We start from the raw sequence: 24124 nt of genomic DNA, 5'->3' as shown, positions 1-24124 counted from the left end.
TGGACTCCGCCCGCACCATATATGTCCGCGCCGACGATAAGAAAAGCGTGCTAAATTAAGTTGTTCTCGAAAATAATACATCCAATGTCAAAAATGAATACCGACGATCGCTGGCTCTTATCAAGATTCTGTAAGGAGGGATAGGTGCGATACAATCAAGTTTCCATTAACAGCCAGCTGCCTCCTTTGCGGTGCTGTTGTTGCGTTACACTTGCACGCTAGCTCCGCTAAAAACGTGCAGCCGGAATTGTTCATATTTAGATTTTATTGCAAGAGAATAGTATTGCGAGTTAGAGATTTTCTTTAGCAGACCATTTACTACAGCGCAGAACTTCATTTAGCTTTGTGATAAGCCATCGATGCGAAACAATATAGGCACAGCGACGATTAAGGAGCAGAGCACAACCACTGCGTTGTCGTCCACCGTGCTAACGGGCGGCACCACTTTGGTAAGCTCGCGTCATCCTTAGCTGTAAGCTTTGCATTCATACCAACTTTGATGGTGCATCTGAAGTGGGACCTTTTTCGCCGTTCCGTTCAGTTGAGCAACCCGTACTGCAAAGACAAGGTGGGCCTGCTGCTTTTGCTGGGGCGTGGGAAGTATGTATAGTATTCTGAAGGTGTATACAAGCGCTGTCGGATGGCATTCTACACACTGATCATTTCACGTTGTGCTCTTGAAACGTGATTTAGCGTAACAGGTTTGCGTTGTTGAAGCGGGAAAGCTCGTAGTTTTCCAAATTTTCCTCATTCGTGTGCCTAAGCGACTGGCGATGGCCGCCTGTTTTTCGTTGCATGAGCACTGGGGTGTGCGCTCCGTCGCATCGCATCAAGTTCCCAAAGAAAGTTCGCTCCATGCAGGTGGCCCTTAAAAGCTGCTTCGCTTCGCGTTCGGCTGCTTTGTCGCTTTAATACCACGTGACTAGGGGGAGGAAACAACAGTGAAAACAGTTTCTTCGCCGGCCGTTTCTCCTCCCCTTTCACTTGAATGAGGGGCGCTCAAGCGACTACGTCAACTCTGTGGCGGCGCGATCAAGCCATGGCGCTCATCCAGCAGAGCTTTTTCTTCTGTATGAAACGTTTTAGAAGAGTTATACCTCGCCAATTTTCCCCTACCGCTTCCACGGCACAATGGGCTTGGAGCGCGGATCGCATTCAGCCGCATGAGGCGTCCGTGTTTTCGGGCAGCTACAGCGCTCAAGCTCGGACGGGTAATACCTTGGGCAGCGTCAATTTTTGCAAGGGTATATACAAACACCCCCAATGGTCGACAAGCCAAATAGTTTGATTTAAATGTCCAAACTCTGATCTCACCTCATAGAGACGCATGAACAGAAGAAGAAGACAGCTTGGTTACTGTAAACGCTACCTGTACACCTATGCTCGATTTCAGCTAACTCAAGGCTACACCTGCAAGTAAGGGAATTGTATAGAGTTATCTCACTGCTCTGCTGTAAGCGCCTATATATACGTTAGCATTACTGTCAGTATTAGGCATTCAAAGATTTTGATGATTTTGTTGCGTAGTCTATCAGTTTCGGATGCCGCAAGGCAAAAATGTGCACATCAGATTGTAGACAATGAAGGAGACCCACGACACGGTATTCGCACACTGCACTCATGGGCACTTAAGTATAAATATTAGGAAAAAAATTATATTTCCATTAACATAGAACAAAAGCAAGATTAATTAACAGATGGACAATATCGTGCCTCAGTAGCGCACTGCAGCCTCTGTGGCAGTAGCAATGAGAACAGTAGAGGAAAGCCACCCTTGTCAACTACTGTTTGCAAACACAATCCCAATAACAAAGAATATGTTTCAGTATTTCTTTACCATTGTCCAATATCAAATAGATTCAGTTAAGATGAAATACTGGAGGCTGATGACATTCCCTGTTATTTTTTGCGCCTCAACTTCGCAAGGTCAGTTGTATATTGTGCCATTTTGTCGGACGCTTTTTTAATGTCTGGGATGGGCAGGGACCAGGCAAACCATGTCATGCGCGTATAGTGATACTCACTATGCTAATGGTGTAGTTGCTTGCACTCTTCAGAGGCGACGGACCCGTAATGATGCACTGCGGGTAGCCGGCAGCAAACTCGTCCTCCGTGAAATGTGTCCAGGGTATCAGACCTTCCACCGGAAACCGACTGGAAAAGAAAATAAAGTACTTTTTTATATACATAGAAAAGAAAAAAAAAATAGGTTTGAACTTAGCTTCTCTTAAGAGCTTAATAGCGAAAGCCTTTCTTCCTTAGCTTCTACCTATCTACTTTTATCGCTATATTGCGTGTTTGTGCACTTATTTTAATTATATTTATTTCTTTTCTTTTGTTTTATCGCCGGCGAAAACGGCATTTGAGGACTGCTCTCTTCGATATGGGAGACGAACCGACTTATACGTGCCCTAAGAGACGTTTTATAGGGATGGGAACTAACAAGAACAACGCTGAAATTATGTCGATTTCAGAAGCTATTGAGACGTCTCGCGGACACATTTCGTGGAATCTCGAAGTACAGCTCGCTGACAGCCACATCTCACGAACACAAGATTTTTACCATCAGCTTAGGACAGCTTTCGCCTTATGATAGTTCTTACACTCTGGGAGGCCTCCAAATTACCAGTAGCCTTTTCGGCCTCGCGTCACGCCTCGCCCGAGAGACCATTTTTGCTTATTCATGTCAGCCTTATAAAACATACAGCTGACCGTCTCACTAAGCGTGAGCCAAATGACAATGAATGATAAAAGTCAATAAAACATTGGCAACAGTCCGTGGACAAGCGCCAGAATAAAGCAAGAACTTATGATAGTCTCTTTTCTCTCCTATCAGACCTGGGGGAAAAAAAGAATCCTACATGCACAGCTCATAGCTCTTGTTTTGAGCTCAGAATTCTGTTGACAACCACTTCTCTTTTAGTGTTGGCTTCAGTACGCAAAATCCACACGAACGCGAAGACGGAAAGCGTCACGCGAAGTGAAATGGGTACGGTGTTTCTTTGGTCGCTCGGATCTGGTGAAAAACAATTTCGCTCGTCGACCGAAAATTTATGCGCGATCAGCCCAATAGTCTCTCGTTGGCCGTTCTCAGTGTGTCACAGCTCCTCGGTATTTTATTAGTCGCAAGAAACGCGTCGAGCTAAGCATCGCCACTGTTGCTGCAGCCCTGCCGTAGAGATTTCGCATTTGGTTTGAGATAGACGGAAAATCAAAATAAATTGAACAACTTGTTAGCCGTTAGAGGAGAGCTCAATATTTAGTCCGGGCTACAAGCGAAGGAATCGCGGCGAAGGAATGTTCATCGAGGTGGTACGGGCTGGAATGCGCGATTTTTAGCTTTGCTACGCTCCTGCTGTAGGTGAGCTATCGCTCTCTGTGCATATGGTTACTTGATAGTTTGCTCTCTCAGAACAAGATCAAGAAACAGTTTACGGGTGTGTGTACTAAGCCGAAGTGCTTTGGCGCAGCACGATGGTGCACATTCACGGTGTATCCATGATCTGTTCTCCTCCGTACCTTCCTCCTCCGCCCCGGTACCTACTCCGGCGCCGTAGGAAAAATATTGTTTTCGACTTGGCTAACAAGCTGACCTGAATGACCTTTCGAAGAGAGCACGTTACGGAAGATCTTACGAAAAAGAGAAAAAAAGAAAAATTAATAATAAAAGTGTTCTCACCCTACTGCCCCTAAGCAATCTTATGCGCCCCCCTTGAATACTTTACCGGTGTTTTGGTATCTGTCGTGCCTGCCATCATAGCACTCGACGCCGCTTCGGTGGCTTACGACGGCTGTTGTGACGCGCACCTTTCTCTTCCATTGTTTCTCTCTTTATTTCTTCCCTTATTCCTTCCAACAATCCTTTGTCCGCACGAGGCATGATGGTGAATCGGCTATGAGCCTGTCGGAGTTAAGACGAGGCATAACCAGCTCCGACAGCGTTCGGTTTCGAACCGTTTTTTTTTTTGTTCGCTTCTCGCGCTGAAGCGCCTAATGCCAACCCCTTCTTTGTCCAGCGCCGTGCCGTGGCTTGCGATAAGCGGCGCGAGGGGCGCTACAGGGCTCCCCCCTCACCCCCCTCCTCCCGTAGAGCGGACGCCACGGGATCTGACCATGCAGCAGATGGGTGTGGGGGCAGAGTCGAAGCGAGAGTGAGTGGAGGGGTCACAGTTGGAGGAGTGGCAAATAGGCACGTTTCAGCCTGTCAGCAGACACAACACCTTCATGACCGTTGATGTCTAGAATGAATGCCTTCATCGCACGCTGGAGCACGCGGAACGGTCTGTAGTTGGCCGGTGGTGGGGGGCGGGGGGGGGGGGAGGATCGACGAGATTACGGCGAACGAAAACATGGCTGCAGGAGTCCAGGTCCTGGCTCACAAACACGGATTAAGGGAGGCGATTAGCAGGGATGACGGAGTTATGAGTCGAAATCTGTCCCGGACGTCCCGGAGGAAGGATGAACCATCATGGATGAGCAAAGGGGACGAAGGAGAGAACTCCCCAGGAAGTCGCCGGGGAACGCGATAGACCAGTTCAGCAGAAGGGCAGCCAAGGTCAGCCTTCAGTGCAGAGCGGATACCCAGAATGATGAGGGAACAATGGTCGGACCAGCGTTCCCTCGGTTGATAAGTGGTAAGGGTAGCCTTGAGTTGGCGATGAAAAAGTTCTACCATGCCATTTGCCGAAGGGTGGTAGGCGGTTTAATGAATGTGGCGGACGCCCAGGATGTTGCAAGGGCGGTGAACAGGGCCGACTGAAAATGGCGGCCGCGGTCGGTGGTAACGAGAGACGGACAGCCGAAACGAGACACCCAGCCGGCCATGAAGTCCGTAGAAACTGTTTCTGCCATAGTATCAGAAATGGGTATAACCTCGGGTCAGCGGGGGCCACACATGTGAACAGGTACGAGGCCCCATGTGATGACGGAAGAGGTCCAGCAATGTCTATGTGGACATGGGAGAACCTCGCATCAGGAAGCAGAAAAGGAGAGGCAGGCGTGACGGTATGCCGTTGAACGTTCACACTCTAGCATTGAAGACAGGATCGTGCCTAGCGACGGACATCGGCATTCATGCTCGGCCAAAAGAAGCGCAATGTAACCAGCTTCTTGTGGCACGAATACCAGGTTGGATTATGTGGTGCAATTTGGGAAATATGGCGTGACGGAAAGCCAAAGATACGTAGCGGAGCAGAACACAGTGGATGTCTAGCACGTAATCAACGTGGAGGAAAGCGGCAGCGGACATTCAGTTAAAGAGAGAGACGTGGACGAGGAATGAAGGCGATGCAGCTGCGGGCCCTTTCACTGTGCGGCTGCTAACTCCTCCATGTCCACTGGTGAGTCGAACGTCATGGCACTGACACGGGAAAGTGCATGAGCAGCAGCATTTTCCGGTCCACTCTGAGATAAAGAACAGTTGGCGAATCTCGCGTTCAGTGTAGGTGCTCTGGTTCTGTTGGAAGGCAAACGGCAAGGGCTTATGGTCTGTGACGATGTGAAAGACCCGACTCTCCAGGATGTGGCGGCAGTGCTTGTTGGCGAGGTACACCGCGAGGAGCTCTCGACCGAAGGTGCAGCATTTAACCTCTGGTGGCTTTAGCTTTTGTGAGAAAAAAATGAGAGGCTGCCTTCTAGTGACGTGCTGTTCAAGTACTGCGCCAGCTGCAATGCTGAATGCATCGGTGCAAAACGCAGGGGAGCGTCAAGGAACGGAATGTATATATAGCGGAAGCCATGCTTAAAGCCCCACTAGTTTTGTGTTTCTTTTCTCGCAAGCATACTTTGCTTCTTTGCTTATAAAGTTCAACACTATGTTCCATTTCATGGTGACGTCCACGGTTTGTTATCCATCGAGAAATATAATAATGACTGATGTTTGTTGTGCGCAGCGCAGTACAGTCGTTGCTTGCGGTTACTACGCCATGTTGCGGAAGCTCCGATGTTTAATAACCTAATGTTCTCAATAGAAAAATCCTAATATAGGCCTTGTATTTCTTTCCAAAGCTGAACCCCACAATAACGCAATTCGATATATCACAGTGGCTGAATACACTAAAATAAAAGCGAGAAAAAAAACGAGCTCATAATACACAAGTTGATATCAACGACAAATATACATGAGCAGGGGCGTAATGTGAAGGCCAAATATTCAATGGCATCTTTGGAGTAAGTGATTGGATTTTGCTAGAAGGAAAGCGTAAGAGAGATTGGCAAACGTTCGCCTGGCAGGGTGTGATTAGGAAGTAGCGTGGAGTTAGTTGCAGCGTCAAGCGCAAGACATGGTTAAGCGGAGGAACGTAAAATATTATTCTGCCCCACAATGGACGGATTTAAGTTGCATGGTGCTGCTGATCGCTGGACGTTGTGTTCCCCGGGTTCGAGGATGTTCTCGAATAACGTACCTGAATCTTATTCGTTAACTATCATTAAAACAGTGCAGAATAGTCAAGTATACGGTTACTTTAAAGGTGCCCTTTAAGCATACTAGCGCAGATACGTGTGCATCGAGGTGGAAAACGGGACATTAAAAGTATGGGCAGCAGTTATTTGCCGTGACCATGCAGACGCCTGCATTGTTAACCCTCCTGCGCCTGCATGGGTAGCCTACGCCTGTATGGTTGCATGGTTAAGCCTGCATCATGCATGATTGCATGGTTAACCCTGCAAGGTGGTATGGTTAGTCATGAGTTATAACACAAAGTTGTGAAACCGTTTAAGACGCGCAGGCGAATATATCGTGCATGGCAATAAATGCAGCATATAGAATGTCAGCTAAAATAGCGAAATGTGTACACTCACTCTAGGTGTTCGCTGATGTTTCCGAGAAAGGGCACCTGGTTGTCCGGCCAGATTCGGAAGCCGATGATTATGAAGCCGCTGCTGGAAGCTTGGGCGCTAGGCTGAGTGCGTTTCATTTCGCGCTGCCAGTTCCTCAGCTCCTGCAAGTGAGTTTCAAGTGCGGCCTTCAGCTTTGCCATCAAGGCCAAGACTTTCTGATTGTGGTGCACACAATCTAAGGTAGAGGAAACAGACATATGTCGCAAAGTAGTTCGTAGCCTACCGTACCCTTAGGAAGTTGAAAACTGCAGTGACTTCATTCTGGATGGGCACATTTTGCCATGGTTTGACTTGCAGATCGAGGACGGCATGGTGGAATATGTTCCTGGACCAGTAATTCTGCAACTTAACCCGGCCTGGTGAACCCCTCACGTGCGCCATCGCGTCAGCGATCCTTCTGCAATAGTATAAGCCACATGGCAGCCCAGTGGTCAGTGAGTGTGGCAACCGTGACCATGAAGACATAACATCTAACAATGGACCTTTATACTGCAAATCATGCTTGCAAGAGATAGGCTCATTTATTTCTACTGAAATGTTCTGTGCGATCTCCACGACAATAATGGAAATCCTCCTGCAAGAGGTTGAAACAATATAGCATTGCTGATGCCTTTGGCCTCTTTTTTACGCGACATTCTTGTGGTTTTCATGTTGCTTCAGAATGCATTTTTGCGTAATGTATGTATGTCGAACGGAGGCTGTATGTAGACCGAGCTTTCCTTATGTATTCATGCCAGTATTATGCATGCAAATTTCAGAAATCTTCCTCTTGCGATACCCTACTGAAAAAACTGTAAGGGGCAATAACCTCCCATTTTCTCACACAATCTCACTCAATTAATATAAGGAATCACGTACAAGTCGCATATAAATGCATAAGTTTTCATAGTTTCTTGTACATTATCATAAATTATGAACGATATTCTATGATAATGATGTGCACCGTATGAGACTCTATGCGATTAAATGAGATTTTATGAGGTTATTGCCCCGTAGAACTTTTGGTTTTTCATTAGGGTATGTGCGCGAACCTTACGCTTTCACTGTATAATTTCACATAAACGTTTCAGAAAGAATGCGGAGCGGTGAGAATGGCGAATGTGTGCTTTTGCATAAGCGGCTTGATCGAGGTGGTCTTCATTTATAAAGGCCACTCGCTTTTGTTTCCTCCAAGACGGCAAGTCACCGCCTATTTTCGGAGAGGGTAAAGGCGAGGAGGTGACTGTGCTGTTCATTTAGGGAGGTCTATTAGTCGGTAAATTACGTTTGGAGCTGCTAATGCGTCTTGCGTGTCAAGGGGATGCTGTGTTTTGTAAAGCAAGATACATAAGCCGGACATTTTAAATATTGCTGAACTTGCCCTTGCGAATGAAGATATATGTTTATTTATAAATTATGAGATACTTACTTGTTCTAAAATACAGGCAGAAGACGAATTCAACTGAGTGGTGAAAAACAACCGAGCAACACAAGCTCCGAAAAAGGTAATGTTCTTGAAAGTTTTTTAAAGTAGCGACAGCAAAAACATTTTTTTTTCAGTCCATCACGCTTACCTTTAGACTAATGTAAAACAGGCAAGGTTTAAAATAAGGGGTGACCGCTTCACGGCCCCGTCTTCCCCTTTTGAATTTCAAACGGGATCTGAAGCCCTCGTCGTTCAAATGCGTGTGGACTACATGACTGCGAAGGAGACAAGCGCACTTGTCAGAGGTGATGGACACTTTTGATCTCGATTATTGCGAAAAAGTTTCTAGTGCATTTAAAGGAGATCGCTAATACGTCTTCTATGGTCGATGATGCAAAAAAGTAAAAAGTACGTCAAGCTACAGAAAGGGCGGAACTGTTTTCTTCGCCTGCGCCACTCTTGATATTGCGAAAATTGTCAATGCTGAGCAATATTAATGCGTAGTTGGGAGGCTACCCACCTGTTAAAAAGGCAAACCCTGATCTAATATTTTTGGTTAATTTTGGTTTAGTTTGTTGCGGCAAAAATTGTTTATTATTTTCTCCCCCACGGTTTACTTTGCTAAAGTGTAAATAAAACTGGCAATTTATACGAGCTGTATGTGGCACATTAAATCTCGCATATCTTGTATAAACTGCATTTTAAACACACTCATTTGCAAAAACATCCTTTGGAGACTACACAAAAATAATACGTTTGCCTCCGACGTCGAGTACTGTAGAATACTGGTTTCGAGAATACATCCGTTACAGGCGCCGATGCTTCGTTCTGATGTGAGCCCCTTTATGGCACACGTCTACGAGAACACTGCGAGAGTACGTGGATAATTTCTAATGCAAAATGTCTCCTTGACGAGCAAAACTGCAAACTTCGGGTTATATCCGAAGCCTGGCCTTATTTTAAACTTGTTAGCGTAGCAATAGCGTACCGTAAGCCAATGTGTATTGTGATGTCCGCATCAGTTGATGTAAACCTGTACCACGTATACGTTCATCAAGGTTGCGTCATAGACAGCGACAAAGGGTTTCCAATAACCTGGAAAACCGAGTTTTATGCGTATACTAACGTTGGGATAAGAGCATTAGCTGAGAAACACTAAACCAAGCTAATATGAAGGAGCACTGAACAAGGGTAAAGGAGGTACGCCTCAGTTCGCAGGTCGAGCCAACGTTTCGACAAGTGGACTTGTCTTCATCTGGGCAAACCGATCATCACAGGCGCCGATGCTTCGTTCTGATGTGAGCCCCTTTATGGGACACGCCTGATAGCTTATTGCACACAGTAATGATCGCTGTTCCCTGACGAAGACAAGTCCACTGGTCGAAACGTTGTGTCGACCTGTGAACTGAGGCGTACCCCATTTACCCTTGTTCAGTGCTCCTTCATACCGTGTAAACCATCTACTTCCTCTCGTTATACCTGAAACCAAGCTCAGCAGCTTTTCCTCGACAATGCAGCATAACCACGTAAAAACCCTACCTTTTTTCTGGAGTGTGTTAATATTTTATAATAAACTAACTGTAGAAATTATCCCTATTTACATATAACGATGTCTAGAGCAGTCTGACATCCCCTCTCTCTCCCCCTCTCTCTCCCCCTCTATCTCTCTCTCTATCCACCTGCTATTTATTTTTCTCTGCACATGTGCTGGAATGCCTACAGGCCCAAGGAGGAATATATAATTTCCGAAGTTGCTGCGCTAAAACTGAAGCCGGCATCTGCCATCTTGAAAAGGGTCAAAAGGACGTACCGCCCTACAATCCTTCCATTAAACGTCCGATATGTGGCTCTGCCTAACGGAAAAAACGTTTACCGAGGAAGGCTTGACCCGAAAAATTGGCAGCGGCTTAGCTCGGCTATGCAAGGGTATAGGTAGTGAGAGGTACGTTTCCCTGGCTGAGCCAGTTTAGGAATGAGAGATACTGACTACACACGTCTTATATTTGTTTTGCTTTACAGAGACGAATACTGCCTGATTATATGTCAAGTACCATGCAGCAGTCTCAATTTTGTCTATACAGTATTTCGCTTTGATAGAGTGTGTTTGGTATACAAAAGTTTATAGTAGTTCCCAATTGTATAGTCTGAAAATTTGAGGCCGAAGCTACATTGAAGCCAAACATTTCTTTCATACACTGAATAAGACATCCCTGTTTCCTGTTTAAATCACACAGCGTCGCACACAACTCTGAAATCGTGCCGTAGGCTGGTATAGACCATTTTACCGAGAGCAAGCAGGAGAGGAGAAAAATACTCTCTAAAGATTTCTTGCACCAGCCCTTTAATTGTTGCCAGTACCGAGTGCGCTGTGCATTCGCACGCTTCATGCATAGAAGAGTGGCCTTGCACCTCGCTATATTGTTGTTTGAGATACTTTAATACTTTTATTAGCACCCCTTTTAGTGGCAATGGCATCGGGACAGTAATGCGTAAACGTGGAATGCACAAACAATCAAAGAGATCTCAAGATGACTGCCGAGAGCGTATGCGGGAAGCATGCAACGACAGTCCGAGTGCGGCTGTAGTGTGCTTCTGCTTCACCGTTTTCCTGTCTATCCTGATTTAATTTGCCTATGCACGTTTTGTGTAAGCCATACAGACTTAGTAACAATGACGGACTCACGAATATGATGCCCATTTTACATCCTCCGGCATAGTAAACACGCACGCCGGGCAGGCCGTACTTCCCGTAAGCACTCCGCGCCAACGATACGGTGGATCTCTTCCGCCAGCCCAAGAAGAGGGTGCTAAAATTTGTTCTTCCCCTAAAAACTACAACAACAGCAACAATAATCTTGCTTGTAGATCTCTGAGCCATACCATGTTGCTGATACAATGAAGTTTTTCACACAGCCAGCTACCGCTAGTTCGGCGTGCCTCAGTGTCTGCACGTTGGCTCCGCTGCTAAGACGTCGCTGAATTTTACATCTTTCTTTTAGTGATACAATGGGATCGGTGAGAGATGGGTGAGTTACGTGAGAGACCGTTTACTCTAGCGCTGAGCAATTACAAAGCGCCGTCGGATGTGCCTTCGATGGGCAATGATTTATACTTTGCGACGACTAGGGAGTAGCGCTCGGCGAAAGTGCCGTCGTCCGCCGCGCCAGCGGGCGGCGCCGCTTTCATAGGCGCTGCTGTATGTGCTGAGAAATTGTCGCCTTCGTTGATGGTGCAGCTGAGAGCACACGTTTTTCGACGTTTTGCTCGACAATATGTCGAGCAAACGATGCTGCTAAGAGGTACGGCACGAGGATACGGTGTTGTTGCGCCGCAGGACGAACACCAAGGCTTCATTAAAACGTCGACGGGTGGTACTTTAGACACTACTTCTTCTATGTGCTGTTCTTGAACCATTGTTTAACTTCAACGTATACATTGTTGAAGCAGGAAAGCTCAATCGTATATTGAGATGGATCGCACTTCACGTTAAATCTATGCGGCGATGACTGGAAAGAATTTTTTGTAGTATTTGTATTCCGCGTTCGGTAGCTGCCTGTACGGTTCATTCGCTGTGTTTGTGCGTACAGTTACCATTGCGATTGTAAAATATAATTGAAAATACATGTTATTGTGAAAGATACAACAGATACCTTCTCACAGTTAGCTCTGACGAGTTTGGCCTGCGGAAGCGGAGTGCAGTCCTTCGCAGTCACCCCGGTTGCTAGTGCTGTTTACAACAGCTCCCGCCATGCCAAACGAATGGTACACGGTTTGCTGGTGCTCGTGCAAAGCACAAAATAGCACCAAGGTGTGGGATAACTTTCACGAGCACGACGAAACAGCACTTTTACACTGGCGCATCGCAGCATCAGCACTCGCTGCACAGCCCAAGATGGCGTCAAGTGGAGCCGCAACGGACTTTCACCGTTTAGCTCATAGGGGGCGCCACCATCAGACTAAGATGGCTGCGCCCAGGCATCGTGATAGAGCGTGGTGCTGCGACGCGGCGACAAAGAGCGCGGTGCAAATGTTGGGTCTCCGTGGTTATCATGGTATCGGCGCATGCGCACAACAGCTGCGCACACCGCGTGACGTCACGCACGGCTCCGACAAAAAGGAGTGTCATTTCGGTGGAAATAAAACGTTTTAATAATGATGATGAGTGGAGCGGCCGCGCGGCCGCCGTGATGGCGAAGCGCACGGCGGAGAACTGGCCTCTCCTGACCACCGTAATATCCTCGACTGGTAGCGCAGTGTACTCTCGGTAAAGAATACTTGGATTCATTGATTCAATTCACTTTTAAAGTTTGCAGCTCGGCGCTAGTCTAAGCTCTGCGAAAACAAAATACGTCATCATGCTCTTGGCGCATCACTTCAGTAAGCTGTTGTCAGACTTAACATGAAAGTGCATGCAAAGCAAATATCCTTAATTTCGTTCGTTTACGTTAAAAAACTTTTGTGCCACCGTCAGATTTTTGTTTCTTGGATTTTTCTAAATACTGTCACCTATTGCGAAACCAACAAAACTGCGGAGGACGAACTTACTTTGTAGGTTAAGTTAATAAATATTCATTATTTTTTCATTTAAATTAGCGAGCTAAAAAGCACAAAAAATTAACTCTGCCGGAATTTTTTCTGGAAAGGGTAATATCTTACTGTGGTGCATCAAAGTTTATTTAAGACCAAGATGGTCGAGCGCAAAGCCGGAAAAGTTGAGAATACTGACGGGTTAATTTAACATATTTCCAAAGAGTTATCAGGCAACTTTCATTGGTTTATTACCCGACGGGATGACATCTTGCGCATTATTTTCTGGCGAATCAACGTCGCTTCCCGAAACGGTACTCATCAGTTCCAAGCTCTATAAGGCTGTGTTACGCGCGCAACGCGCACGCCCTTTTATCCCACGGGAAAGACCAAGAAGTGGTGCAAAATCAGCAGGACATGCTATCTCGCCGTTGGTTACATCGAGCTTTATCACAACGCAACACGCATGAAGCACAAACTTTGTTATGAGTTTCGCTAATATACATGCGCGGCGCTCAAATTCTGGCTAATTCCTCGCGATAAGCTTGAGCTGCACGGAACTCCGTTCTTTTCGCCCCTTGGAGCAAGGCTGCTTGTTAGGCCGGCTTCACTCGCTCTCACTGGCGCTTGCGGGAGAAGTGCTGCTTAAGAAATTCTATATAACCTCTTTGCAGAGACCCCTTCCTTCGAAGCCAGACGAAACGTTTTAAGCCGCACAACCCTCACAGTTCTCAAACTAAATTGTTAATTACCACCTCTTTGTTTATTTGTCCCCAGTACACCTGTGCCACCATGGGGGCATTATCGCAGGCGAGACAATTTTAGAGGGATGTGTTCATAGGTCAGGTTAATACGCAATAAACTACACAAGCGTGGGCTAAAACCAGGTTCAACAAAAGAAGTAGACAATGATGCAATCTCACAAACATCCATGAGAAAGAAATCATGATTATCTGAGAGAAAGACCCTTCACTCAACACGTCCCACAGTTGCAGAGATGTTGGTGAAAAGAACTCTGCAAAACATTTCTTTCTGAAATCATGTGCGGCCACTTTAGAGTGGCTGTGCCTGTTCGATACAAAAGTTGGTTCATACACAGTTGCGTCTTTCGATGCATGTAATGTAGGATAAATAAAGTATTGTTTCTTTTGATAGTTAATATCTACCAGCCCAGATATGCGTCTGTCTTGCTGATACTATGAAACGCACAAGTAGGGGAGACCAAGCTAACTTCGTCAGTGAGCGTGACTGCAATCTCAAGAAGAGCATGGTGTGGCAAAGGGATGAAGATATGATTAATGAAAAAAAAGAGGACGAAGGTCGCGGAGGACACAGTCATTCTGGTAGCCAACCGTTGACAGACCATTAATCCTAAGTAAAATGAGGTCACGAGAAGTATTCTAGCAAAACAATCTTAACAACACTTTATACCAGGCATATGGCAGTGTTGAAAGTCCTGGACCGACTGCGGGCCGGGTTCAATATCCCTGTGGCGGAAACGCAGTTGATGACATCTAGTGATTTGTTTGAAAGCTATATATACGGTATGATAATACCCGATGGTGAAATAATAAACCTCAGTACGTATATGGGTTTATTACTTGGCACTCGGACATAACCTGCCACACCGAATGGAGGAGCAGAGATCTTGCCTATGGGAGAAGCTGATGGCGAAGCTTGTGCTCTGAAATCGGGCGACCATGCCGAGCAACTTCTGGAGGTCCGGATTGCTGTCGTCTAGCAAGGTGTCCCGGCTTGCCCGCGCGTACAACGGAATGAAGGCGAAGTCGCACGCTTGTGCGAGGGTTATCGCGTCGTAGTCCTGCCGGAAGGTGCCGAACACGCACCACACCTTCCCCCTTGGCATCGGTCCCGGACCCTGTGGTGCTGGATACGGTGCTGTGAAAACAAACAGCAGTGATCATGAGTGCTCCCTTGTGGTGCAAGGCTGGATTCTAGTTTTACGTGGTTCCCGAAAAGCTTGCAGTAAGACTGTGTCCTGATCCTGTGTTTATGGCATGTCTCTTTTTACTGTTTATCTGCAAATGCCATGAAGCGTAACAAGTTTCACACAGCTCAACGTTGGACAGCCTCAGATATAGTTGCCGCCATTATTGAAAAATGCATATCCCCTTGTAACATTTCTATAGATTCTGGCTTCCTAGAATCAGTTAACAATCTGTCCACAGACTCACTTTTTGCGTGTTACCTACCCTTACCTTTACGTCAGACCATTCGCCATACATTTATTAAGTGCTTATGTATATCACTAATAGGAAGGCACAGAAAAAGAATAGGAAGGCACTGAAGAAGGTTAAGGTATCATCCCTTGCTTTGGGCGCCGAGACAGAAGTGCCATAATCGGGAATAAATTTGAGTCGAATGTTGAATAGTACTTTGTCTTGCAGACCAACGCTTTCTATAAGAAAACGAAGCAATTTCACTAAAGTTCGTTTTCAAGCACTATTAGACACATTACACTTTCACAGAAGCACTCCTGACCATCAGCAGTGAGCTTGTGCGTGCCGCTGCACAGTACTCTTATACGTACTTGTACTGGTTGTGGTCGTAGTCGTCGTAGTTGTTGTTGTGGTAGTAGTAGTTGTGGTGGTTGTGGTGGTAGTGCTCGTTGTTGTGGTCGTAGTTGTACTTGTGGCTGTAGTTGTCGTGGTTGTGGTTGTCGTAGTTGTGGTGGTTGTGGTGGTAGTTGGGGTCATTGTATGCTTGGTGGCTTCCTGAGGTTCTGGGAGTGTAAAGAGACAATAACTTACAATGTATACTAAAAGGCTCACTGGCGCTATAGGCACACTGTCTTGCATGCATTCTAGGGAATATTCAAAGTGCTACACAAATTTATATCCAAGGGATTGCAACAAAAGTGCGCCAAGCACAATGTGACAACAAGGTGAGGACGTCACTAAGTTAAATGGCTCATCAAGGCTTACAGTACACTGCATTCTTGTTTTTAACCGTCGTTGATGTACTCGGTCGTGCGAAGAATCGCAGCCGCGTGGATATAGCTATTCTGAACGCATATTTTAGGGGGCACTGGGGTGCATGTAGCGGTGATGTCGTCATGATCGTGACGGTAGTTTCGGCCCTTTTTTTTTGGATGGAAACTACCGTGATGGTATAGTTTCCATCCACTTCATCCCGCCCCTTTCATTATGTAAAAATGTCGCTACCAAATGAAACAGAAATGAGACTTTACAATATATATATGAGATGGAGAGGCCGCGAATTGTTCCTGCTAAGCATAGCTGCGCAGTATACCACGCACGCGGCAAACATCTCGGCACTTGCCCTTCAAGAGGATGAGCAGAAGGTAACCCATTAGAGCCAGCAGTGCGATGAGGAACGAGAAGAGCAGCATCACGACGCACAGGTTCCCCCTGGCAGGGCAGGAAGAGCAGTCAGCAATTTAATATTTTCCATAAAGAAACGACGCATGACACCGAACTAAGTTTGTCTTTATTGGTAGATGACAGCTTTTTAATGGTAAAATAGAAGCTGCTTTCAAGAGAAACGGAGCAGTTTTAAGCAACTTTTTCCCATTTACTCAGCCCCCTACACCATTATTTTGAATTGTAGTACTGGTATCACCGCCACACATCACTTTTTCTCACAAACTGCATTGTCTGACATCAGTGCATTTTGGTGGGTTTATTAATCACTGAGGTTACTTCCAGCGATGTTCACATCACAGCGAAGACCAGGGATCAATTTTTATTGGTGGTCCCGTCTTGAGTAGAGTGATGGTAACGGAAATTTATGTTTAGTAACCTAACATTCCTAGCAACAAATACCTCTTTTCTTGGGTAAAAAAAAAGATCGGCAAATGATGGCACGGAGCTCTCCGCAGTGGCCCTTCAAAACGAAAATCAGTAGAACTGAAAGCTCGTCTGTCACATTACGCACATAAAACAGGATTCGTGCAACGATAATTATAATGTAGTAATCTCCTCAACCTCACAACCACCATGAGTGCCCCAGCACTGGAATCGGTTTACACGAATTCATTCAAACGACGAAGATTTTACAAATATTCTTCACTAATCTTTAAAGATTCTCTTTTGCAAAGACAGTTTTAAACCGCGGAAGCTTGTTCGCCGGAATCTGTGGTTGCCACACTTGATTAGTCAGTATCAACGCTTTTCATGTCCCTGCTAACCTCTGTGTAGCGACGCTGTCACAGGAACGACTAAACAGATAAAGCCGGTTGCCTGCTTGACTTCGCTAGCAGCGCAAATATGCGTCCAAGAGTATGATGGCTATTTGGTTATTCATCAATATATCCCATTATATTGCATTTAGAGTGTTACTTGTTTTATTGTCTATTGGCGCAGTCAAAGACGTTCTACATGTTTTCAGCGAAGATATCTGCAAAAAAAAAAAACCTGCTTTCAATGATAGTCCAAAATGAACTATTATTCAGAGGGTTGTATACGTACAAAGAGCCAGATGTGAGTGTAGAGGGTGAGGCGGTGCCGTGCAATTCAAGTGGACTGCAAAATAAAGAGAAACGCATGCCTAATATTAGAATAGGTAACGGATGAATAAGCGTTGCAATTTTGCCCCCCTCCCGTCCTCCCTCACCCAGCACCTTGTTTCTGAAAGAAGCCTGTTTCGGGTTCTATACTTGCAGCGTGCACATAATTACACAGGGAGACCCCTCCAGACTACCACGGGCTGCATAACGTGTTTGTTCACGTCTATGTATGCTAGACTATATATTGCAAAATCAATTATTTAAACCTTCAATTCCACAATTTTCGAACATTTCCTTTTCTAAAGTTATACCAACTCAGTTTTGTGCATCGATCATTCGTAGCAGAGTTTGGGTTTCAAACGCAATGAATGCCACATAAATCAATACAGTGGTTATCTCTTGAGCGTGGCGCTGTTTCTGTGCTCACTTTTCAAGCAATAAAAATGTCTGGACATTTCCCTGAATCTCGTGGAGACTACGAAGTATTTGAGCTGAAGAAGCAAATGCGAACCAGCCAGCTGGTTATTGCCAAATACTCCAGACTAACAGCAACCTCTTGAACTTCTTTACGTGCAGCAATATATACGCGAAGTTCTCGCTACTCCAGAATCGGCCTATGCCCATCCTGGCCTGCTGCTTGAAGGTTTTCCAAACGTGCCGCAAGTGCGACCACTGAAGGCAGCCCCAGCAGAACAGTCGTGCAGTGAAACTTTGGTACGCTCGAATTCTAGAAGTATGCAGCAATCATATCCAGAAATGTTCGGCAAATACTAGGAAAGTAACCTTGGAAGCACTTTTTGTTTTGCACGTGTCTTACTTACATCTTAAAACATTCAGCAGGCAAACATCCTCCGCCACTTTGATGGTTTTTGTTTTACTATTTATTTTAAATAACGCAAAAACTATGTACCAGATGACCAAATCACTTCTATCAATGTATTTACGAAAGTACTTTACAGTGCCACAAACGTGCCTCACAATTAACGGGTGTCCAAAAAAACTTGACTTGATGATGCATGATGGATTTCTTTGGTGTAGACTTTAGGGAGACAATAGACTTTTTTATAAAGAAAGCGTATATCAGTACCATTAATGATTTCGCGGACAAGGTGCTCAAATGAGAATTAAATGCTGTGAAATCTGGTTGTTCGCTTCCGTCGCTAGGGCGAGTTTTGTTCCCTCAAGGGAGAAAAGCAAATAGGGACGTAGGGGGCTAGAACGAAGCTGCAAGTATACCCATCAAAGAATTCTTCGAGCCAATTGTGTCGACTGACCCTGCTGATGTCATTGATAATCCCATTGGACATTACTACGTGACGTCATATGGTGCCGCTGATCAAAGGGAACTTATCAAAGAGAACACGTATCACGGAAGGATTCACCCCTGCGTCATGAAAATCGCTCGACACCACTGCAAAAAGGCCTCCTTTGAGAGTTATATGTAGCTTCGTTCCGTACTAGTGTCCGGATAGACGTCTACGCGCAATTCTGTGGATTCCAGATCCGGCGTTGACGAGAGCGCTGTGGCCGCTAGTTCTTCCCGATACCTCGAGCCGGAGCACGATAGGAAACGCGACACACTGCCGCTCGTCTGCTTCCGGGTAGTGAAGCAAGAGGTAAATACAGCACTGTCCCCCTCATCTTCCGCAACTTCGAAAGATCACATTTGTACGTCGCGCACAGAAAGATCCGCCGTCCTCGGCGCGTGAAAACGTTCGCCACAAAAATTGGACCCCATCCACAGCCGCTAAGTTGGAAGCCTTTCGTAATAACCTTGCCCTTTCTAGGGAAAGTTTGGAGGTTTTTCGGTGATTGTCCACTGTGTACCATTTTAAATTGCGGTAAGCAGCATCGGAGTGTATAGGAAAGCTGTCGTGATTCCTTTGTTTCCTTGTGTTCTTTAGCATGGATTACTCAATGACCTGAGCTGGATAGGAGACCACCTACCCTGTAATTGCCACAATACTTACATGTGCGCTGGAAGAAATAAAGTAGAGAATGAGCGCCGGCAATGTACAGAAAAATGCGCTTTTCCAGCACCAATCCATATTATGTCACTACGCTAATGCAATCGATATTTTATGTATAAATGGTATGGTTTTTCAGCTACCTTATAGATTACCAAGGTAAAAAAGCCAACAGCAGTCCGCAATGAAACAGAAGTCAGCGGCGCTTTTTCGTGACCACGAAGGAGCCCACGGTTAAAAGACATGAACTAATAACGGGATCAAGATTTGTGGCGAAAATAGCACTTCGAACGATGTAGCCTGTCACTGGGAAAGCCGACCGAGGTTGCATAAACTGATGATAATCAGCCACATCAACAGCTGTACTGAGTAAACATTTTATGCACATACACATTTAAACGTACAGCCATCGGTATTTCCCTGCCTTGTACCTTTACCGTTTCCCCGATGCAGCAACAATGACCATAACGCAGTCATTGCTGAAAGCGAAGGAGGAATACACTGCGAAGCCTGCGCAGCCCGCCCGTGCGGGAGCGCATAGCAGGCGCAGCCGCACTTTCACAGGGAGCTGTATAAGTAGAATCAGGAGGAGGAGGATGAACAGTAGCGCGGAAACAGGCGCACAGCCGGCGCTGTTTGAGTGGGGCTTCTCATTTTTGCGTTTTCCCGTTACTCGACAAAGAGGCTGTTTGGAAACATGTGTTTTATCGGAGCATATGAAAGCGGCAAATTATGATTGACTGATAGACTGTCGTCAACGCGTGCCGCTTCAGATCCTGAAACATGATGACCGCTAACATTGTTTTCAAAGAGCGCTTCTTGGCAGGCACTCGCTACTCGAACGCGAGAGGCAGGTAGTTTAACAGGTAGTTTGAAGGACCCGAGGCGGCACCTCTTCGGCTGTTAAGGTGTATGTAGGAGGGTAAAGAATAATGCAGAGTCCCCGATGTATCTGTATCTGCTTTTCAGAGAATGAAGGGTGTAGCCTTCTCGTAGAGAATTATTGATACATCTCAGCGACGAATGCGCCGGGCGCCGGTTAGGTGTCTTCCCTTCCCTTTGTGACCCCTCGCTTGAAAGGGGCACATCAACTCTGAGATCAGACGCTTAAACCAACCCCCCCCCTCCCCCACAACTATGTCGACAAAACTAAACTTGGACACCCAATATGACCTATTCGCTTCAGCCCGGTGATTACTACACAAGACGCTACCGCAATCGTGGTACCTGTTTTCTGCGCATTTTGGACGTGTCACCTACAATGGCACAAAGCATACCGTCTTACACTTTGATTCATGCCGACAATGGTCAGTGGAAGTTCGCTGCAGCGACGCTGCTGTCCGAAAACGATTGCCCATCTTCCTTTAACATGAGTGGGTTCTAACGACCTGGGTTATTGACCAGAAGCCGAGGCGTTCCGTTTTTGAGGCAGTTTTCATTCTGCACGAGACGAGCATCAAGGATATGTCTCACCGACGTTCGATGCAGATGGGGACAGCTCTCCAAGAAAATCTTTATCTTCGTATTTCTACAGCTACTCTGAGCAATCTCTAGTTTATTTACCTGCTCGAGTGAGTGCGCTGTGCTTCAGCTCCGGAAGCAGGATCGCGTATCTGAATACAACGATTGACACAGCTCTTGTTAGAGGCTGACTCGGCTCCTCGAAAATTGCTGAGGCGCCGCTAGGGACGAACATCGGTGCGAGGTACTTTGACAAAAAAGAGCCGACCAGCACCCCGTTACGGTTGACTACGAAGTTTATCAAAAAAGCGGGCCGTAATTTAATAATTGTTTTTTTTTTCTTAGAAGGCGACGGCAGCTGCAACGCGACAGGAGAAAGAGAGCAACAACCACGCTCGCGCACGTAAACACTCGTTCGAACGCAGTGCGGAGCAGATGATGCGGTCGCGCTGCGCGGAAATTTTGCCAAGGTCTTCACGGAGAGCGCTGGCGCACAGAGCGGCGCAGCGCCTCCTGACCGAGGTGTACTGATCAATAAAAGGAAAGCGACAATGAGACTTCGGAAAGGCTTGTTTTGGTACGGGGCATCACATTTGAGGTTCGGCTGCAATAATTTCACTAAACTAAATTACCTGAAACACATTTGATGTGGCAAGCAAACATGTGAAATGTACATGGAGCATACATTCCTTTAAAAAATAAAAGCTGTCAGTACTTTTTCTTGCCTTTTCTATCGTCGGAAGACTCTTCAATTGATAAAATTAAGTGAGATCCCCCGTGCCTGTCGCGCGAAGTTCCTCCACAGCCATCGTACCATATTCAACCTCAAAGTATACTCACGAACCGTTCAGAGAGATAATTAGTAAGCATGCGGTGATCTCTGAAATGCCTCGTCTCACGCAGATCACCGCCTGAGTTGACAGGCCGCCATCGCTGCGTTTGGCATCAACCGCGCGCATCGATGGTTTCTCTATGAGGGCAAAGCGTTTCCAACGGGAGGGCAGCTAGGACCATCGAGAGGCTGTAAATGTGTGCCTTCATTATTAATCCTGTAAAATGTTACGCTGTTGAAAAGTACCCGTAGACTTCGTTTAAGAGATTTCTGCAATTCGAACAAGATGTCAAACTTACTTCACCACCCACCAAACTGGGGTGTGCTAATAGCCGCCAATATTCCACGTCGAATTCGCCAAGCACTTTACACAGTCGCTTCAAGTGGTCCAAACTGTGGCGCCCAACTTTGGTCTTTTACAGCAATGGCAGAATATCGATTACGTAATGAAACGTCAGTTTGACATCATCATATAATGTTTATGCATCACGTATTTGCCACCACACAACGTCAGCCACATTACAGGAAGCGGCTGTTGACAGTGGGCAGCTCATATAAGCCCTTTTGTAATACAAGCTTAAGTGCTCTCTCCTCTACCATCAATACCTTCGTTGTCCCTACAAATGACATATATATTATGCAGGTATCATGAATAGCGCTGCTTAAATTCGTTTTCACGCTCAAGTCATTTTGACGTCACTGCAAAAAGCCATTTCGACAGACTGCAATTTCACGCCCCAAATTGGAAACACGTGATTATACTGAGCATCAATCAGAGAAAAAACATGGCGCCGGACCGCCGCAATGTGTGTAGAAAATAGGGACCCAGGTTACCTATCATCGATATTTGTGACCAGTGCACCTGTTATTTATATATTTATGGCGCTGAGTTTGCCACACGGCATAAAAGATGGTGGTAGAGTCACAGGAATGCGTGGAGTGCAGCCATGTGCAAGCAGTCACATGGCTGCACTCCACGCATTCCTGTGACACTACCACTTGTCACTATCATTGGTGACCTTTGGGTGCCACAAGCGGCAGCGCCCCGCTTTCCCATGACATCGTTCTCGCGCTGCCTCAAAGAAGCTTCGCGAGATTTACGCGTCCTTCTTCTAGGCACCTTTTAATTCGGTTTGCATATGCACACTGCCTTCAATTCGACTCACTTCCAGTCTGTCACATTCAAGACTAAAAGTAAAGACAAGAGAGAATGCTTGAGAGTTACTCCGCACGCACCTTGGTCCAGCGGTTGAGGAGACTGTTGAAGCTCTCGAACTTCTGGAAGAATGTAGAATATAAAAACCGTAAGGCAGCTCTGATTTTGTAACATGACGCAAGCTGGACTCTGCTTGCGAAATACCTGAGTCATACTAGAGTGGATTCTCCAACCACCAGGCTACGCAGCGAAGCAGGGGTCTGCCTCGTGACCAAGATATGCATTTTTTACCGAAAATTTGGCGAGGGGTTTGGCAATGAATTTGTGAACGCCAAAGATAGTTTAGACCTTCGGTACACTCCGTACCATGTTCTGGATAAGAGCTGGGCAAGAAACTTCAAAGAATGTCTTCGATACCGATACTCGATACCCTGAAAAATTGTATCTCCGATACAAATAGAAGATACAGAATTGAAATGGATTTTCGATACAGATGCTCGATATTGTATCGTCGATACTCCGATACATCACTAAACTCCCAATACAATACAGGCGGTAATATAGTTTGCGAAATTCAGAAACCTTAACGTGCTTTTTGGGACCTTCAGTGTATTCTTATAACCAGTTTTTTTTAAAGGTCTTGGAGGAATGTGACAGCACGGCTTTATTGAAACTCCGCTGTCTGGGCAACTGGCCTTGTCACAGTTTCACATTGTTCTGAAGCCTTAGTTACAATAAAGCGATCACTTCGAAAAGCCGCCGAGCAAAACATTTCTTCATTTTAACTGACTTGTGATCATCTAGCTACAAAGGCGAAAAGCAGGCGCCCGTATGCTATGCGATGTTAGTGCACGTTAAAGAACCCCAGGTGGTCGAAATTTCCGGAGTCCTCCACTACGGCGTCTCTCATAGCCTGAGTTGCTTTGGGACGTTAAACCCCACAAACCAAAACCAACCAAACCAAATAGGTCATGGAAAAATTTTCTTTTGCTTTTCATTTCATGTACTGCACGTTACTCACCCGGTGGACACTCCATCTTCTCCGTATTAAAATGCCCTTAGGTGCGTGCGCTTGGGGAACTGAGCAGTTATTTCAAGATTAGTGCCATTACAGACTTTTGAAGCTGTGCTGTCTTTGCAAAAAGCTAGAAAACATTCACAAACATATATGGCTGGACGTTTTTATTTGTTCCAAAAGAGCTCTGCGATGTGGCCTGACACATGGCACTTGACAAAAAACTACTTAAGTAGACGACCATGCCGCGCTGTTGTATTTGATGATTTCTTTCATCAGCAGATAAGAGTAAAGCATAGCCGCGTCATCTCGAGGATCCTGGAGGTTGTTAAGGAAATCAAGTTTCACTAGCGTCACTTGAGAACTCCGGTTGGTTGTAGATAAAAGATAGAAGTGTTCTTTTTTCTGGGTAGTGGCTAATAAGATTCAAAT

General features: G+C 45.9%; 1 protein-coding gene across 1 annotated transcript in view; it reads right to left on the bottom strand.

The window, feature by feature from the left end:
• Window positions 1–24124, bottom strand: part of LOC146186885 (uncharacterized) — a 91946-nt gene that overhangs the window by 23444 nt on the left and 44378 nt on the right. The window contains exons 4-9 of the mRNA XM_084608135.1: window positions 22758–22799; window positions 22688–22709; window positions 15324–15515; window positions 7069–7237; window positions 6802–6941; window positions 2025–2154 (exon numbers count right to left, since the gene is read on the bottom strand). Coding sequence (XP_084464261.1) covers window positions 2025–2154; window positions 6802–6941; window positions 7069–7237; window positions 15324–15515; window positions 22688–22709; window positions 22758–22799 — 695 coding nt within the window. The remainder of the gene's footprint in view (window positions 1–2024; window positions 2155–6801; window positions 6942–7068; window positions 7238–15323; window positions 15516–22687; window positions 22710–22757; window positions 22800–24124) is intronic.

This window comes from Amblyomma maculatum, chromosome 6 (assembly GCF_055883805.1).
Source record: "Amblyomma maculatum isolate TAMU_Amacu chromosome 6, ASM5588380v1, whole genome shotgun sequence".
Classification (NCBI taxonomy): Eukaryota; Metazoa; Arthropoda; class Arachnida; order Ixodida; family Ixodidae; genus Amblyomma; species Amblyomma maculatum.
This window is presented reverse-complemented; position numbering and strand designations above follow the sequence as displayed.